Raw genomic sequence first — 20,284 nt, 5'->3', positions numbered from 1 at the left:
GCAACCCACTCAAGTACTCTTGCCTGGAAAATCCCATGGATGGAGGAGTGTGGTAGCTTACAGTCCATGGCGTGGCAAAGAGTTGGACACGACTGAGAGACTTCACTTTCACTTCACTAATGATGGTAAGACTTCACTTTCACTTCACTAATGATGGTACAGGGGTTTGTGTAAGCTTCATATAGGGTGAGATTTGTGCTGAGTTTTTGTTTGTTTGTTTGCTTGCTTGTTTTTCCTCGGATGGGCAAGGCTGAGTGAGGTGGTAATCCTGTATGCTGATGATTGGGTTTGTATTTTCATTTTGTTTGTTGTTTAAATGAAGTGTCCTGGACAAGATGCTACTCGTGGTTGGGTGATGCCATGTCTTGTATTCAGGTGGTTTTCTTTGTGTGAGTTCTCACTGTTTAATACTTCCTTGGGTTAGTTCTCTGGCAGTCTGGGGTCTTGGAGTCAGTGCTCCCACTCCAAAGGCTCAGGGCTTGATCTATTCCTAGTCTCTGCTACAGCTTCAGGTATCCACTTGACAGTGTTCCAGTCACTGGATGGAAGAGGAAGTCTGCTGGGAACTTTTGGAAAGGATCTTTTTTCCTTATAGTGGGACAGACGTGCAGAGTACTCTCTGGTACAGCTCCTTCACTCTTTCCACCTTGAGTGTGGACATGGAATGCCCTGATGTGTAGAACTGCAGCAGCCATCACGTGGCCACTGTCACTGACAGAGCGAGGCTGACCCACCTGCTTCAAGAGGCAGCAGGTTTGGGCCATCCCAAGCTGGCTCCCCTGGCCTGGAAACAGGCTTCCTCATGCTCCATCTAAACCTCAAACAGCCACCTCCACCTTCTTATTTTCAAATTACACTTCTTTTCTTGAGTCTCTTCTTAAACAAAGATGTTGATATGGTGTGTCTTTGTGAATTTTAATCTAATGCACATCTAAATGACACATGCCATTTTAAAAAGCTATTTAAGTAAAAATGGTCATCCATGAATTACCTAAAATCATGCTGAAGAATTCTAATGATGAACACAACAGCATGGGACCAGTCAGATGTTTGGACAGCATGAAGGTGGGGAAAACCAAGGATAGCGGATGGTGGGGGTGGGGAGGTAGGTGGAAGGGGTAGGGAGCAGAGTAAACCTGGTATTAAGTGAAAGAGCTTTGCATTCTAAGTGAAAGTCATGAGGAGAATGGCCCCTGTTGAAGAGGCCAGGGACGAGGGTTAGTACGAGGTGTCTCTGTCTATGTATGTGTTCTTGTCATTTCTGTGAAGCAGGTTAACGAATCTGAAGAAAACATCTTTGCATGGTTGTGCAAGAGCTTGGACCTTCAAAATATTTTATTCTTCTGAGATATCGAGCTGTTTCTGTGAAGTTTGAACCTAGGGAACTGAGTTGGGTCCCAGACTGAATAAATATTTTTATCTGCATTTTATACGGTTTGGTACTTACACTTCTTTTCCTAACTTCAAACACAGAGTGGCCCAGAAGTATGCATCTGTGTTCATTAATCTGCATTTGTCACCTCTATTTTCCATGCACATGGCTTTGTGGCCTCGGAGGATTATTTAAACCTGTGACTAAATTGGGTGCTGATTGGGCTCAAGCAAACATATTGATATTTATATTGGCAATAACAAGAGTCAGTGGCCTCTAAAGGTAATCTTATGCCCTTTCCTTCAATGAATCTGCATTTCCTCTTCTTTGGCTTCCCTAGTCACTTTTCCTGGCTAATACATCACCAGTCACTGAGGCTGAGTTGTTCTGGCTCTTTAACACTCCAATGGATAGGGAAATTTTAAATAAGAATGTCTCCCTTGAAAAAAATGATATACTAAGAAACTTACTAAAAAAAAAACTGAAGGAAGCAATCAGAGCAACTCAAGGTTAGTGAATAGCATGTTCTTTTTTACTTACATGAATTCTGGAACCAGGTTGCAATTTCCTTGAGAATCTCATTCACAGGTGCCATTAGTTTGGGGACATTTCTATTTTTATAGCTGCCTGTGTTTTTCTCCATATTTTATGTGCAAGTTCAGAAACCTTTCCCTTTTCCTGTAAAGGGCCAAAATTGTAATTGTTTTAGGCTTTGTAAGCAATATATAGATATAGATAGTTATAGTTCTATATCATAACCACTCTGCTCTTGACTATGAGTGGCCTTAAATAATAGGTGAATGAGTGAACGCAGCCATGTTTCTTTGTGGGGGAGGTGGTCTGGACATTAATATTCTCATGGATAACATGAATATCCAGAGGAAAAAAGGGGAAATGGGAGAAATTAACAATCATTGATCTACATATCAGAATTTTGTTGAAGTGCCAACTGAATTCGATTATGTTTCTGTCAGAATTCACTTCACATTGCTCTCTCATCCCACTTGCAGCCACATCCTACCTCCACTCCTCAAGGTTAAGTTGGTAAAGCGGACTTAATGGAAGAACAATTAATTTTTATCATAGAGGTTTCCAGGAATATAACCTGAGGCCACAATTGCAGAAAAGCATGTGCAAATGCCACCATGAAATAATTTGAAAACGTTCCTCTTCTGAATACGATGGACTGGTGAGGCATTTCTTAAAAGAAAATGTTCTGCTGGATTGGAAGGAATTGAGATAAGGAAGAGAAGCGGAGAAAGTTGGAGGTAAATGTGATGGTGAACATCAAGATAGAGCATCGTAAATGGAAGATGACAGGAAAGAGGGAGAATTATAGCACACGTGTGTGTGCATGCATGCTCAGTTGTGTCTGACCCTTTGCGATCCCATGGACTGTTCGCTTGTCAGGTTCCTCTGTCCATGGGATGTTCCAGGCAAGAATACTGGAGTGGGTTGCCATTTCCTCCTCCAGGGATCTTCCCAACCCAGGCATCGAACCCGTATCCCCTATGTCCTCTATATTGCAGGTGGACTCTTTACTGCTGAGCCACCAGGGAAGCCCATTATGGTATATACCCCACAGCAATTTTTTGAAAAAGACGATTTTCTTTCAGCTATATTTATATCCCCACCACGAAAACATTTTCGTGATTTGTCTCGGAGCTCCATCATCCCAACCCGTTTCAATGCATCCACCTTGGTTTTATGTGATACATTTCCTAAATTAAAGTAATGGATATCCAAAAAACCAGTAGGCATCTTGAATTCCACTCTAGGAGGAAGACATAGGTCCTGGGACATACACTGATCAGCAACTTTTCACAAGTGCTGTAACTTTCAGAACTTTTAGTCACTATCACTTTCCTACTTCATCCTTGGAGTTACAGTCATTAGAGTATTTAGCAAACGTAGCAGAGAAGACAGGTTCACATAGGACAAGTCATGTCAAGCTGACCTCATTTTCTTTGGCATGAGCTCACTATATTAAAGACTTTAGAGAAAAATTGCTTGTGTGTCTTATTCAGCAAAGTATTTGACAATGTTTCCATGGTATTTTTGCAGTTTCCATGGTATTTATGCAGGTATGCAGCTGATACATGCTCTAGCAGCTGCACTCCAAGGTAGATTCCCATATGAATCTAGAAAAGTAATTAACAACTTTTCTCCAAAGTGTTATCTCAGAGCCCATATGAAATGTTGACAGGAAGTCCCTGAGGCCTCTGACTTGAAATGACAGAAAGCCAAGTAGCTATTTGCTAATGACCCAGAGCTGAGAAAATGCTCAGCCCAGCTGGCGCTAGTGGTAAAGAACCTGTCTGCCAACACAGGAGACTTAAGAGACGATAGTTCGATCCCTGGGTCAGGAAGATCCCTTGGAGAAGGAAATGGCAACCCACTCCAGTATTCTTGCCTGGAGAATCCCATGGACAGAGGAGCCTGGAGGGCTACAGTCCATAAGGTTTCCCAGAGTCAGACACGACTGAAGCAACTTAGCATAGCATAGCACACAGCACAGAGCTGAGAAGAATCAACACAACAAATGACCAGATCAAGGCACCAAAGAGATAATATTCAATGCAAAAATCTCTCTGACTTGTCCAAGTAGCTCTCCAATGATCTAAATCACTTAAGTGCTACTATCAAAATCAGCTTAGACTCACATTTTGATATAAGTGCAGTCCTGGACAAACAGGATATAAGGAGGCCAAGCCCAGTGTCAGAGCTTCAAGTCATCTTTCTGGGCTCTTGTCTCCTCTTTGCCCAAGAATCTTACTTGTCACCATTATCTTGTGACAAAGTCCTCCATTGATACACCACCGCCAGTACATGGGTCTCTCCTGTCCCTAATATATTTGTGTCAATACCCACTTGGTATCCCAGCTTCTTGGAGAAAGGGTTCAGTCTTGCTGGCACCAGTCTGAAGCCAGACTGTCAACACCAAGCCCAACTTACTGCTTCACTGCTTCCTGATTGGCTCAATTTAGAAAAAATTTCATTGAGTAAGTAGATTTTAAAAGTAAACTAGCACAAAATTTGGATTTGGTTTTCCTCTCTGTAAAGAGGACAAGTTTTCTTAAATTGTTGAGCTGCCTTTGATAACAGATTTTAAGTTTACTTTCTAAGTGATCTGTCCTATATTTGCCTTTGAAATCTTTGATTTTCACTTTGGTTAAATGAGTCAGTATTGTTTCGTGGTGAAAATTGTGCCATGAGGATCCAGATAACAGGATTGGGACCAGGAAGTGGATATTATGAAAGAGTGTGTGTGTGCGTGTGTGTGCGTGCGCGTGTGTGCACACGCACGCTCAGTCATGTCCAAATCTTTGTGACTCCATGGACTGTGGCCCACCAGTCTCCTGTGTCCACGGAATTTTCCAGGCAAGGACACTGGAGTGGGTTGCCATTTCCTTCTCCAGGGGATCTTCCCAACCCAGGAAGTGAACTCACGTCTCTTGATTCCCCTGCATTGGTTAGGCAGGTTCTTTACCAGCTGAACCATCAGGGAAACCCATATGGAATTGCATACCATGACTTAATGGAGCAGAGACCTTCTTAACAACAAATGGAAACCATCCAGGTGCAGCAAGAGGCTCCCTCTGTGTGATGAATGGAGAATAAATCTAGCAATACTTTCATTAAAGGAAAGTTAATGTTCTTTGATAAGCTTTGTTTTATCTTAGTCTTTATCACTTGAATATAAATTAGTGTATTTTGGTGTTTGAAACAGTATTATCTCTGCAGTTACCAGTGGTACAGCCTGAAAGAAAATCTGAGTTTGTGATTGTGTTGCCCTGAATAGGCTTTGTTGATTGCAGAGTGACAGCAAGCTGAGCTGAAGAAGGGTTCCTAGAGGAAGAAATGAGTCCCTGGGCCAGGCATCCCCAACACTGGAGTTTGTAAGCATCATATCCAGGTGGTGGTTACAAACACATAGAAGTTTTGATTCTTGGTAGGGACCAGGAATCTATAGTATTAAAAAGCTCCTTGGAATTCTAGGTGGTTTGGGGACCTTATTTTGTGAAGCTCTTCTATACACCTTTCCCCTGAAACTGTCCAATTTGGAGGGATGGCACCATGGGAGCAAAGGTATTTTACTGACACCTGTATGTGAGAGATCAGGCTTCCTTGGTGGCTCAGACAGTAAAGAATCCACCTGCAGTGTGGGAGACTGGGGGTTGATCCCTGGGTCAGGAAGATCCCTGAATAAGGAAATGGCTGCCTATTCCAGTATTCTTGGGGCTTCCCAGGTGGTTCAGTGGTAAAGAACCCGCCTACCAATGCATGAGATGCTAGAGACATGGGTTTGATCCCTGGGTCAGGAAGATTCCCTGGAGAAGGAAATGGCAACCCACTCCAGTATTCTTGTCTGGAAAATTCCATGGATAGTGGAGCCTTGTGGGCTACAGTCCATGGGGTTGCAAAAAGCTGGACACGACTGAGCAACTAACACTTTCACTTTCTTTCACTTCATGTGAGAGATCCGAGGTCTCCAGAGGTAAAACAAGATGAGAGTGGGGTTCATGCTCTAGAATTGATTCTCTTTACATAGTCATCAGGTTTGTTTTGGCAAGCATAGTCTGCACCCCAGGAAACAATACCCCAAAGTGTCCCACTGCAGGTTACAGGGCCACTCAAGTCACCCTCAAGTGAGAGGAAGAGAATGTCAGAAGGATGTTCATCTCCTTACCGATGCAGGGCTCCAAGCAGGGATGAGGACAAATCCACCTGCCAGGTGTGTTTTAACCCTTAGGAAAGTCCCAGCAGATCATGATGTTGTTAATCAGGTCTCAGCGGACTGGATGGCACATGCTATTGGAGAGCATGGGACCCTTCATGTTTTCAGAGAGTTATAAAGCCTGGACCCAGCCCTTTCTCCATTTTTGTCTTTTACTATGGGATAACAGTTGGCTTAAAGCTCAACATTCAGATAACTAAGATCATGGCATCCAGTCCCATCACTTCATGGCAAATACACAGGGAAACAGTGGAAATAGTGGCTGACTTTATTTTTCTGGGCTCCAAAATCACTGCAGATGGTGATTGCAGCCATGAAATTAAAAGATGCTTACTCCTTGGAAGGAAAATTATGGCCAACCTAGGCAGCATATTCAAAAGCAGAGACATTACTTTATCAACAAAGTTCCATCTAGTCAAGGCTATGGTTTTTCCAGTGGTCATATATGGATGTGAGAGTTGGACTGTAAAGAAAGCTGAGTGCCGAAGAATTGATGCTTTTGAGCTGTGGTGTTGGAGAAGTCTTTTGAGAGTCCCTTGGACTGCAATGAGATCCAACCAGTCCATCCTAAAGGAGATCAGTCCTGGGTGTTCATTGGTAGGACTGATGTTGGAGCTGAAACTCCAATACTTTGGCCACCTGATGCAAAGAGCTGACTCATTTGAAAAGACCCTGATGCTGGGAAAGATAGACGGCAGGAGGAGAAGGGGACGACAGGATGAGATGGTTGGATGGCATCACTGACTCAGTGGACATGGGTTTGGGTGGACTCTGGGAGTTGGTGATGGACAGGGAGGCCTGGCAAGCTGCGGTTCATGGGGTTACAAAGAGTCGGACACGACTGAGCGACTGAACTGATGGGATATCTCATTTCTGCACAAAGCGCATGGCAATGATTGCTATCTATATATAGACACTGAAGAACACTCACCATCCACAGATATGGACTTCTCCAGCCTGGTTCTTCAAACTCTCCAGAGAGGCAGGTCCCCACAAAGGGCAGAGATAGCCTTTCATGATGGTTATGATAACAACAGTTCTAACATATCTTGAGCGCTTACTATGTGCCCTTTACTGTCTAAAGCTCATTATATCCCTAAACTCAAGTAGTGAGCTAGGTTGTTTTTTTTTTTTAATCCCCGTTTTACAGTGAAGGAAACCACAGCAAACAAGTCAAACCAAGATAGGTGATGACACTGGACAGTCAGTATGTAGAATGAGAGAAGTAAGCAAGCTCTATATTTTCAGAAGTTGCATAATAGAAACTGAGCTTTGCATCATCCCATAGAGGTCTTAAGAGTTGGAGCCAAGGCTAAACCTCGTTTTCTTAACTCTGAATACAGTGCATTCTCTTCATACTCCATTTCCTCGTGTCCAATAAGTTGAGGTTATTTGCACCTGAAAACAGCCATTTTGTGGGGGGCATTATCTAAAAGTCCATACTAGAATGTTCACATTGTATCATATTGATTGTGTGTGCAGTCCTCATTGAGAGAAAAGGAAATAAGACGACTTTTCGTGATAAGAGAAAGACCAAGACAAAATTTTCTTTACTTCCCTATCTTTCTGTTGGAGAAGAAATAATTCCTGGAGTGAAATAATTTTAGGAACTTTTCTTTATGAAGGGATGAAGGAAGAAAGGAAAAAGGGAGGGAGAAAAGGAAGGACAAACAAGATGCTATAGATCTGAGGGATGTGCCTAAACTTGGAAATGGTCTGGGGTCTAAAACAAGGTTTTTGGTATAAAGATGTATCCTCAGGCTCTTTGTCTTGATAAAGGAGGAGGAGCATTTTGGTTCTGTCCAGAAGCTAACAGCATCAGGAAGGATGTGACTTAGGTAGACTCCGGGCCAGTCCACATGGGAGGCCGTCTGTTTCTTGCCAATAGGCAGATATTTTCAAACTCTGGCAAAATCTTGTTACTTTTTACTTTAATTTTATATGAAGAAGGTCCAAAGCAGACACATCTCTGGGTGCTTATCAAAAACTGAAACCAGGGATACAGTGGAGAGGAAACTGAGAGGGACAAGGTCCAGTAACATTGACCTGGAGCCCTGTTGGTACATGTAAGTTGACCCCAGGTCTTGTTTTACTTGGGACAGTTCTGGTTTATGCATGCTGCCTTGGGGCAACTGTCAACTGTGCCATCTTTCCTTCTCAAAAATGTCCCAGTTTGATCACTGAATTACATGGTTGCACTGGTTACATAGCATGGTCTCGATAATCCTCAGAATTGGATGAGTGAGGGAGAGGTAGGGTTAGAGTCTGCTGTCATCTGTAGCGTGTTCTGTCCCTAAAGGGGGTTGAAATGTACAGAAGTAGACCCCATATGGTTAAGAACTACTTTCGGCTTTCTTGGTTTATTGGGTAGTGGTAATGACACAAAGAAATATTGAACAGAACTCGACAGTTGAACAGACTCTGCATCACTTGCACAATGAAATACTTCTACCAGATTAACGCACAGATTCTGTTCTCAATGTGCATATTCCCTCTCTTCAGATTTGTAAAAGGTTATTTCTTATAATACAGAATTTTGTCTAATATCAAAGCTTCCCAGCCTCCTGAACTATGAAAAATTAATATTTGTTGTGTAAGCCACCTAGTCTATCTTTCTTTGTTATAGCAGCTCAAACTAACTTACATAATACACATCTTTCACCTTATCTCTGAGATGGCAAACATTTCCCCCTTTCAAACTTCTTCCACCTGGTCCAGTGATTTCATGCTCAAACCCCATTATATTTTTCCCTTGATCCATACCACATTTGCACAGGAACAACATGCTCTAAATATTCTCTGGATGACCCAGGCAACAGTGGAGAGTTCAAGGAGTGCTTAAGGACAGAGAACACACCTGTGGCCAAGACTTTTATGTCCTAAGAGTAACAGATCTATTTTTGGCAAATGTATCTGCATTTATACCTTTTTTGCATGCTGTTCAAAATAGTACATGGTTTGGGCTGGGGTTTGGGAAGTATACTTTGGGATAGTGGTACAGATTTCTGGCAGAAATCTTGCCTGCTGTAGCAATAAAATTCCAGACAGAAACAAGAATATCTTGGAGAATAAAAGAAATAGGTAGGTGAAACCTTGGAAAATACAACATCTGTGGGGTGTTTTTTTTTTTTTTTTTTTTTTTTTAATCTGTGATTTTTAAAACACTCTCCAGAGTCACAGCAGGGACTTCATCTCAACTTTACTATGACTAGGCCAGTAACTCTGGGAAGTCAGTCTTAACATTCTACATCTTAGTGTCATTATCTCTGTAAGAATGTGATGGCGACATAGACTCATACCCTTATCAATCTTAATAGCTTCAACATCCACACAGAATTTGGCATAGAGTAGATGAATATCAACTTATTCTGATGAGACTGGATGAATGACTGAATCACCTTTCAAACTCCATCTTCATATAATAGTTCAACTCTATGTCCACCATCTTCTCAACAGCCAGATTGAAGAGAAAGTATGTAAAAATCAACTAATTTCACTTGAACATATTTGGTTTTATAAATGATTTTATTTCAGTAATGTTTTCAGGATGGGAGGAAGGTGACGCTGGTTAACAGGGAGGGTCATGAAGAGATGAAGCTGTTTAGTTGGAAGCGATGGTCTGCTGAATCCAGCTCACGTAGTTGCAGACCTTGGTGTAGACCCCAGGCTTGTTTTTCTGAGCACAGCCATAGCCCCAGGAGACAATGCCCTGAAGCTTTCCACTGCAGACCACAGGGCCGCCAGAGTCACCCTGGGCAGGAAGGAAGAGCCAGTTAGAGCTCACAGCTCTGTGCAGAGGGGAGAAAGGCTCAAAGGTGTTCCTCCTTTCCCCAGGGACCACGTTTCCAAGTGCTGATCCTCCAAGAAGCCCATCTTTCCCTGGGAAATCAGCTCTTGTTCTCCACACTGTACCCCTATTCTTCTCCTCCCTCCTTCTCTCTCCCCCTTTTCCTCAACTGCAGGTCTGTGAGGCCAAGAAGAGATGAGGGATGGGAAGTTCGATGTTGCCCATCCAGCCAGGCTCCTTTCAAAGTTCCCTGCTCCTATATCTCTTCTCAGAAGGGCACCAGGATATACTGTTTGCACATGATCTGTTTATCTTTCCCCTTGAACCTTAACCATTAACACAGCAAAAAGAAAACTTGTTATTTTTCCCCAGCCTATCCTGAGCCCTCATGATCAGTCCCAGAGACCGCTTTTCAATGTTCTGGGTTTCAGGAACTGGGGAATGCGTGATACGTGAGGCTGAGCTGAAGGACAAGGAGCGCGAAGCAGCTCACCTGGCAGGAGTCCTTTCCGCCCTCCAGGTAGCCCGCACAGAACATGTTGCTGGTGATCTGGCCTGGGTAGGCACTTTTGCAAGAGCTGTCTGATAGGATGGGGGCCTTCAGACACTGCAGGACATCAGGGTAGCTGGCTGTTGGGGACAAGGTTGAAAAGAGAAGAGGATTACCCATACATTCTGGAAAATATCTTTCCCAATACCTCTCCCCATCTTCCCCATATTCCCATTCCTTCCCTCCAATTGCTAGTAGCTTCTATTTTGGAAGAAAAACCATTATCTGGAGGGTCTTCCAAATGGTTTTAGTCAGCAAACTGTTCCCTCCCTAATACTAGTATCAGTGACTGCATATCTTCAACCTAAAGACTTTATTTCTGAAGCAGGGCTATACTTTGAGCAGTTCCAACCTCAGCCTCTGTTCCATGTACCTCCTCATTCTTTGCTTCTCGGCAAATCACCATTCATATTTTAGCTGCATGCCTGGCAACTTTAGTGTAGTCCTTTCTTTCTGTGTTGTCAAGCAGAGAGCCTACACATTTCAGTTATATATCCCAAGATTCCACAGAACGCCAGTCTCCTCTGGGAACGCTGCCTTGGGTGACAGAGGGCTACCTGACCCTGAGCATGGTTTTCACCTCCAGGATTCTCTAACCTGGTGACCGCGTCCCCATGAGACTTACTGCCACTGCTCTTGGTGTTGCCCCAGCCAGAGATGAGACACTGGGTGCCAGCAGAGGCGCAGGATGTTGGCAGAGAGACAGAGGCTACTCGGCTGTTGAGACTGGCAGCTGATTTCAGTTTAATCAGCATGATGTCGTTGTTTAAGGTGTTTGAGTTGTAGCTGGGATGGACGATGCTCTTGGATGCGCTGATGAATTGCTCATTGCCCTCAACGACGTTAATGTTGTCTTCTCCCAGACGCACTTGGATTCCACTGGATCAAAAGATGACAAGTTCTCTAAGTCTCCAGTGTGAGGGCCTCCCCCTCCCCGTGGAGCCCAGTCTTGAGCATAAGCACAGACAGAGGGCCCTTGCAGTGCACGCATGTGCACACACACACACACACACACACACACACTCATCTCCTGCGTCCCCTGCATTGGTAGGGTGATTCTTTACCACTGAGCCACCTGGGAAAGAGCTATGTTAGAATACTCTAGATATATTCATCCACTCACTATTTTCCTCCCTGTGTCTTTACTGCCTTCATTTGGAAGGCCTCAATGCATACAATGTCTGGTGGGGGCGTATAATGAGGTCTTGGAATCTGAATGCTCCCCCTCAAGCATGACTCTGTTCACCCTGATTGTCTGTGGCATGGCTGAGGATGCCCTGACCTCAGAGAACAGGGCTGTGAGTACCGGTTACTTACGACTTGTAGCAGTGAGCTGCAGACACCACCCACTGGCTGTTGATGAGGGAGCCCCCGCAGAAGTGGTAGCCAGAGTTCAGGGACACTTGGTAGGGGACAGTATTTGCCCCACAGGTGTAGCCGCCCACGATCTTGTCATCATCATCCACAGGGAAAGCAACTGACAGAGGAAAGTTGGAAACTATCTGAAGAACTGATCCACTGTGGAATTTCTACTCAACAGCAAGGTTTTGCAGATGAACCAGGAAAAGAGAAGTCATGTTCTCTTACGATGCATAATCAGGAAACTCTGGTTTGTGTAATTGTTTTCATAATCTTATTCTATCACATATGCTTCTTACACTATTATAAGTATCTAACTTTTAGGTTTTAATGCTTTAAATTTGATCAATATAATGATTTTTACATTTGTAACATACATACACACACAAGTAAGAGATTCCTTACATAGTAAATGTCTTGAAGCCCACTACTTGAGGTAATAATGAATACTTTTTACACAAAACCCTGATGAGCAGACATTTACGTATGTGTTCAATAAAACTTTGGGGTCACCATCATTATGTTTATTTGTAGAGTTCAATATAGGATGAATACCACATGAAGTAACGGAAAGGAAACTTTTAAATGCCATCCGAGAAGGTTCTGACCTGAAGGTAATGGAAAGTTTTATTCTTTTCTTCCCCAAGTGTCTTCTTGGTTCTTGCCTAGATGTTCATCAAATGATTTTATAGAACATTATAAGGTGCATGTTTCCCCTTATCCCAATTGTCTATCTAACGATTTAAGTTTATTCAACACTGTAAAGTCGTGACCACTGAGTTGTTATGTTTTCTAAGGACTCCAGTACCAGAGATTGTTACATGTACCCTATTATTTATGTATTTTAAAGTAATTTTAGGAAAGACATTTCCTGGTATATAGATAGGTGAAATGAATTTACAACTAGGCAATTTGGGAAAATAATGTAGTAAGTATGAACTGTGTACAAATTAGTAGTATAAAAATAGAAATAGTAATTTTCTATTTCTTTTCACGATTGCATGACATGTCATATTATATCAGAGGGATATCATTAGCAAAGATGTGGTAAAATCCAGACCAAAGCTTTTATTCATGAGAAATAGAGTGTCTTTGCCTGTTGAGATCCTGCTTAAGGTGCTCTTTGGTATAGAAGAGATGTAATGCTCACAAGACTAGTCCCAATTATTTAATGCAGATCCTTAGAAAGGACAAAACATTTCCTTAACATTGACTATCACTTCTTTTTCACTCTTGCTTCATAGATAGTACCTTGATGTTCAAGGCAAATTCTTCCTCTTAACGTTTTCTGCATTGATCACCCCTGCTAACCATAATCTCTAACAAATGAGATTTAGTTATTTACAGACATATGTACTATTACACTGTTATTTCAACATCTTAAGCCTCTTGAGTACAGAGATTATATTCAACATTCATTGCTGTCTTCCAGAGTAGAAAGCACAGCCTTAAATATATCATAGAACCTACTATCAACACTTACCAGCAGCTCCCAGGAGAGCCAGAAAGACGAAGGTCTTCATGGTTGCTCACCGGTTCTGGACTAGGGACTAGGTTGCAGGATTTCCATCCACAGCTATTTATATGTCCAGGTTTGTCATTGACACCCATGGCCACGGGTGCCAGAAATGTGATTTCCCTGGAAAATCACAAATCCAAATTTAGAATTCCATGCCACACTGAAGATAAGTCAGCAACCAATCTAAACATCTGCCCATGTCCACTTTGCCAGAAGGTTATGGGAATGAAAGAAATCAGCCCATATGGGGACACAGTTCCTCAAAATAGAAAGTAAGTTACAGTGAGGTCACAAAGCACGGCTACAGGTGGCCTGATTCCCAGACAAAAATTTAGGTCCTTGGTTGTCTCGAGTGTGAACATTTATCCTGAGGACTATCCTAAAATCTACACCCTTGAAGTTTAACTAATATTGCTGACTTCACAATATATAATTTGTCTTATAATAGCTCTGGTTTTATATATCCATGTCAATATTTCATTATTAATAGGAACACTTGTTCCAATGAGAAGAATAAAATCATTCTGATTTGAAATCAAAATAGATCAAGACAGCTAGGAGAAAAGTATAAAAAAGTACAAAGTGAAGTCACTCAGTCGTGTCCGACTCTTTGCATAGCTTACCAGGCTCCTCCATCCGTGGAATTTTCCAGGCAAGTGTACTGGAGTGGGTTGCCATTTCCTTCTCCAGGGGATCTTCCCAACCCAGGGATTGAACCTGGGTTTCCCACATTAAAGCAGATGCTTTAGTGTCTGAGCTACCAGGGAAGCCAGCTAGGAGAAAGAATGAGCACAATTTATATTTACCTGGAATTGCTATTTAGTAGGCATATTTTAAATACTTACCCTATGTTATTTAGTAATCTTCATGACAGCATTTTAAGAGACCATTATTATTCCTTATTAATCAATGGGAAAACACATACACAAAAGTATGAAGGACTTTGCCAAAATCACAAAGCAAGGACATGGTAAGGTCAGGATTCCATCCCAGGAAATCCGGTGTCAGCATTTGTGCTCTTAACAACTGTGTAACACTTCCCTACTCAGTTCACCCATCACTAGAGATCACAAAAATACATAAGTCTTGGCCAGTGAAAAGACAAGGGACTTATTGAGTGCTTACTGTGTATCAGACACTACAGTTGGGATTTTCCAAAGAGCAGATCATTCTGTCCCTAAAAACACATTTTTAAGTGTTGTGCTGTAATTTTTGCCATTTTCTAGATGGGATGGTTGAAGTTTAGATAAGGTGTTTTTCTCAAATTTTCAATGCTATGAAGTAGTCAATACAGGGTTCAAACACAGCCCTTTCACTTCAGAGTCCACGGCTTCCACTGTGATGCCATACACATAATCAAGGAGACCAACCTGGACTCTATCAAAATAAGACATGACTCAAAGGGGTATACGGAATTCTGGGTGGTGGTTTTCAGTCAATCAGTTATGTCTCACTGTTTGTGACCTCATGGGCTATAGCACACCAGGCTTCCCTGTCCTTTACCATCTCCCAGAGCTTGCTCAAACTCATGTCCGTTGAGTCAGTGATGCCATCTAACCATCTCATCCTCTGTTGTCCCCTTCTCCTCCTGCCTTCAATCTTTCCCAACATCAGGGTCTTTCCTACTGAGTTGGCTCTTCGCATCAGGTGGCCAAAGTATTGGAGCTTCAACTTCAGCATCAGTCTTTCCAATGAATATTCAGGATTGATTTCCTTTAGGACTGACTCGTTTGATCTCCTTGCTGTCCAAGGGACTCTCAAGAGTCTTTTCTAACAGTTCAGTTCAGTTCAGTTGCCCAGTTGTGTCCGACTCTGCGACTCCATGAATTGCAGCACGCCAGGCCTCCCTGTCCATCACCAACTCCCGGAGTTCACTCAAACTCACGTCCATTGAGAAGGTGATGCCACCCAGCCATCTCATCTTCTATTTGCCATGAAGTGATGGGACTGGATGTCATATCTTTGTGTTTTGAATGTTGAATTTTAAGCCAGCTTTTTTACTCTCCTCTTTCACCTTCATCAAGAGTATCTTTAGTTCCTCTTTGCTTTCTGCCATAAGGGTGGTGTCATCTGCATATGTAAGGTTATTGATATTTCTCCTGGCAATCTTGATTCCAGCTTGTGCTTCATCCAGCCCAGCATTTGCCATGAGGTACTCTGCATATAAGTTAAATAAGCAGAGTGACAATGGAATTCTAGAAATTCTAGAAAATGCAAGAAATGGGTTCCTGGAGGAAGAATTATCAAAATTGCTGGGATATGGCAGATGTTTCCAGAATAAGTGAATCTATGTGAGAACTAAGTTCTACCTAGATACAGCCATTCTGCACCAAATAATGCATCTGAATGCCGTACTAGTATGTCAGTTCTTCTTTAGCAAGCTGTCACTCCGGAAGTAGTTTCTGTGTCTTTCATAGCTGAAATTTTTCTGATATGAAGATGACTTAGTAGAAGGCAGAGTTTCTCAGTTCTGGCACTATTGATGATATGAGCCTGGTAATTGCTACAGGATGCTGGCATGCACAGTGTAGGACATTTATCAGCATCTTTGGCCTATAGCTACAAGTGGCGCTAGCTCTCCCCCCAGTTCAGTTCAGTTCAGTCGCTCAGTCATGTCCGACTCTTTGTGACCCCATGGACTACAGCACGCTAGGCTTCCCTGTCCATCACCAATTCCTGGAGCTTACTCAAACTCATGTCCATTGAGTTGGTGATGCCACCCAACCATCTCATCCTCTGTTGTCTCCTCCTCCTCCCACCTTTGATCTTCCCCAGCATCAGGGTCTTTTCAGATGAGTCAGTTCTTTGCATCAGGTGGCCAAAGTATTGGATAGCATTAACGTGGGAAAAACCAAGGGTAACTGATGGTGGTGGTGCCTGTGAGTGGGAGGAGAAGGGAGCAGAGAAGACCTGAAGGAGCTTTGTATTCTAAGTGAAAGTCACTAGAGAAATCTCTCTGTGGAAGAGGCTAGTGGAATACTGGATCCAAGGGGGGTGTCTCTGTATCTACGTATGCATATTTGTCATTTATGTAAAGTAGGTGAGCAAGTCTGAGAAAGACATCCTTGCATGATTGTGTGGGAGCTTTTTTGAACCTCAAGGTCTCTTATATTTCTGAGATGCTGAAAACTTTCTATAAGGTTTGATCCTGGAGATAGGACTGAAAATTCCCAAACTCAATAAATATTCTTGTCTGCTCCTTATGTGTGCAAACCTCGTGATCTCAATAACTTCAATGATTTCTCATTTAGGATCAACACAGAACATGCCATAATGTGTGGCGATCTCCTTCTTCAAACTCTTCCCATAAAAGAACCATAAGCTATGTATGGGGAATATACATATTTTTTTACCCCAAAATGTGAGTTGGTGTCTATACTACTTTTTCTAACCTCATATGGTGGCCCAGAGGCATGTGTCCATATTAATTAATCTGTATCTTTGTCACCTCTCTTTCCCATGCATGTGGCTTAGTGACCTTGGAGGCACTAGTTTAAATAATCCTCCAGCAAATATGTTAACATTTGTATTGGCAGGAACAACAGTCACTGGTCTCTAAGGGTAATTTATGCCCTTTCCCTCAATAGTCTGTTTTTCCTTTTCCTTGGCTTCTTCTGCCATTTTCCTGGTTAATACATCACCAGTCATCAAGGCTACACCAGGCTGACTCTTTACTACTACAATGTGTAGGGAAATTTTATTAAGGATTCCTCTTCTTGAGAAAAGATGTACTAAGTAACGTACTAAAAACTGAAGCAACAATAAGGCAGCAAAATACAAAAGGATCAAGGTTCAGAGCATATGCTTTTGTAACACCCTCGGTGCTGACCTGGGAGTCTGTGCTAAGCCGAATTTCTAATGCTGCCTTTTTCACTTTTGATAAAGGAACCCTGGAAACAGGCTGAGTTTTCCTTGAGAGTCCTGCTCAAGGGTGGCATTAGTTTGGGGACATCTCTAGTCCAGCTTCATGTGTTTGCCCCCACATTTTGGTTGGAGCATCGGCAACTTTTTTCTGTAAAAGGATAGCTAGTACCTGCTTTAAGATTTGCAGGCAGTATGGTGTCTGTCACAGCTACTCTGCTCTTGACCATAAGCAACTCTAACAGTATGTGAAGGAGTGAGCACCGCTGCATTGCAGTACAAGCTTATTTACTAAAACAGGCTATAGGCCAGCTTACTTCTGGGTCACAGTTTGTCGACCCTGCTTCAGAAGATAAGGGTGAAACCATTAAATGCCCCACATCCAGACTTGAAGGCTTAGTGCTGAAGAATTGATGTTTTCAAACTGTGGTGCTGGGGAAGACTCCTTGGACTGCAAGAGATCAAGCAGTCAATCCGAAAGGAATATTCATGGGAATGTTCATGAATATTCATGGGAAGGACGGATGCTGAAGCTGAAGCTCCAATACTTTGGCCTCCTGATGCAAAGAGCCAACTCATTAGAAAGGACCCTGATGCTGGTACAGCTGGAGGGCAGGAGGAGAATGGGACAACAGAGGATGAGATGGTTGGATAGCATCACTGATTCAGCGGACATGAGTTTGTGCAACCTCTGGGAGACAGTGAAAGTCAGGGGAGCCTGGCGTGCTGCAGTCCATGGGCTCGCAGAGTCCGACACAACTGAGTGACTGAACAGCAACAAACATTCAGACTTGAAATTAAATGGTGTTCATTTCCAGTGATCTGAAAATGACTTGAAATATTACCATCTAATTTGTTGCCTTTTCTTCAAGCAATATTTTAGGTAGAAAAGAAGAAGAGAGGGGTTGAGGATTTAGAGCCAGAATATTGAGGTGACAGAGAGCAGGGCAGGAAAAAGGAAATTCTGACAGAAATAGATCATTTTACCAAAGAAGGAGCAGTGACAATATACTGAAAAGGAATATTGAGAATCTGGAACCAGAGTTCTAGCCTTCATTCAGTCACTAGATTTTTGCCTTTTTTTTTTTTTTTTTGTCCCTGAACTTTAATATCCTCATGGGTAAAATTAATAGCCATAGAAAAAATTTGGTGAGATGCAGAGGTTGACTTGATCTTTGATTCACATAATAGAATTTTGTTGAAGTGTCAACATAAATAAATCATATCTCTGTCAGAATTCACATTTCCATGCAAATTTTAAAATTATTTGTTCTAGCTCTGTGAAAAAAATGTCACTGATATTTTGATAGAAATTGCACTGAATCTGTAGATTGCCTTAGGTAATTTGATCATTTTAACACTGTTGATGCTCCCAATCCAAGAACATGGATTATCTTGCCATCTGTTTGTATCATCTTTCTTTCATTAGTGTCATAGATTTCTGAATTTAGGTCTTTTACCCCTTTAGATAAATTTATTCTTAGGGATTTTTTTTTTTGATGTGATGGTAAATAGGATTGTTCCTTTAGTTTCTCTTTATGATAGTTCATTGTTAGTGCATAGAGATGCAACAGATCTCTGCATATAAATTTTGTATCTTGCAACTTCATTGATGAGCTCTAGTAGTTTTCTGGTGGTATGGATGTCCAGATCGATCAGGGGGCCTACCTCCCCAAGGAAATAGCCGGTGGTGTTGAGATCTATAGCAAGATCAAGGTGTCCAACACACTCGAAAGTCAGCTGGACCTCATAGCCCAGCAGATGATGCCCGAAGTGCAGGGAGCCTTGTATGGTGCAAATGCCAACAGGAAGCTTTCGGACTAAGCCAGCAGGAGGTGCGTGACGTGGACGCTCCCAACATTGGAAGAAACGAGATGGCCTGTACAGCTTCCTCTTTGCTGTCCCCTGCCCTTATTTGTCAGTGGGAGGCTGCGACCCGGCACACTAAGCACGGCTGAGAGGAGTTACCCCACGTCCGAGGTCAGGGGCGACAGCCGGGAGGAGACACTCCGCGTCCGAGGTCAGGGGCAGCAGCCCAGAGGAGCTACCCAGTGTCCAAGGTCAGGAGCAGCCGGGAGAAGCCACCCCTCGCCCGAGGCCAGGGGTGGCGGCGGCCAGGAGGAGCCACCCAGCGCTGGAGGCCAGGGGTGGTGCCCGAGGCCAGGGGCGGTAGCCGGGAGAAGCAACCCAAGGAGCAATGGCTGTGTGGGTGCAGGAGGGCCTGGAGGAGCCATCCCACGTTGAAGGTCAGGAAGGGCAGCGGTAAGGAGATACCCCTCGTCCAAGGTAAGGAGCAGTGGCTGCGCTCTGCTGGAGCAGCTGTGAAGAGATATCCCATGTCCAGGGTAAGAGAAACCAAGTAAGATGATAGGTGTTGCAAAAGGGCATCAGAGGGCAGACACACTGAAACCGTACTCACAGAAAACTAGTCAATCTAATCACACTAGGACCACAGCTTTGTCTAACTCAATGAAACCAAGCCATGACCGTGGGGCAACCAATGACGGGCAGGTCATGGTGCAGAGGTCTGACAGAATGTGGTCCACTGGAGAAGGGAATGGCAAGCCACTTCAGTATTCTTGCCTTGAGAACCCCATGAACAGTATGAAAAGGCAAAATGATAGGGTACTGAAAGAGGAACTCCCCAGGTCAGTAGGTGCCCAATATGCTACTGGAGATCAGCGGAGAAATAACTCCAGAAAGAATGAAGGGATGGAGCCAAAGCAAATACAATACCCAGTTGTGGATGTGACTGGTGATAGAAGCAAGGTCCGATGCTGTAAAGAGCAATATTGCATAGGAACCTGGAATGTCAGGTCAGTGAATCAAGGCAAATTGAAAGTGGTCAAACAAGAGATGGCAAGAGTGAACGTCGACATTCTAGGAATCAGCGAACTAAAATGGACTGGAATGGGTGAATTTAACTCAGATGACCATTATATCTACTACTGCGGGCAGGAATCCCTCAGAAGAAATGGAGTAGCCATTATGGTCAACAAAAGAGTCCGAAATGCAGTACTTGGATGCAATCTCAAAAATGACAGAATGATCTCTGTTCATCTCCAAAGCAAACCATTCAATATCACAGTTATCCAAGT

At 43.0% G+C, this 20,284-nt stretch overlaps 1 protein-coding gene across 1 annotated transcript; it reads right to left on the bottom strand.

The window, feature by feature from the left end:
• Positions 9,459-13,484, bottom strand: LOC102179184 (cationic trypsin). The gene is made up of 5 exons (XM_018046850.1): positions 13,290-13,484; positions 11,765-11,924; positions 11,073-11,326; positions 10,391-10,527; positions 9,459-9,861 (listed from the first exon to the last, which is right to left on the bottom strand). The coding sequence occupies exons 1-5, from the start codon at positions 13,327-13,329 to the stop codon at positions 9,712-9,714; spliced, it is 741 nt and encodes a 246-aa protein (XP_017902339.1). The 5' UTR covers positions 13,330-13,484; the 3' UTR covers positions 9,459-9,711.

The sequence above is a fragment of the Capra hircus genome, chromosome 4 (assembly GCF_001704415.2).
Source record: "Capra hircus breed San Clemente chromosome 4, ASM170441v1, whole genome shotgun sequence".
Lineage (NCBI taxonomy): Eukaryota > Metazoa > Chordata > Mammalia > Artiodactyla > Bovidae > Capra > Capra hircus.
Note: the sequence above shows the minus strand (reverse complement) of the source record. Positions and strands in the feature narration are given on the sequence as shown.

Excerpts from the sequence above, each read along its gene's own strand:
- LOC102179184 (XM_018046850.1), bottom strand. The coding sequence starts at position 13,329 with ATGAAGACCTTCGTCTTTCTGGCTCTCCTGGGAGCTGCTG. Across the intron at positions 11,327-11,764 it reads GCAGCTCACTGCTACAAGTC|TGGAATCCAAGTGCGTCTGG; the intron begins GTAAGTAACCGG and ends CTTTTGATCCAG. Across the intron at positions 10,528-11,072 it reads CAACACCAAGAGCAGTGGCA|CCAGCTACCCTGATGTCCTG; the intron begins GTAAGTCTCATG and ends TGTCCCCAACAG.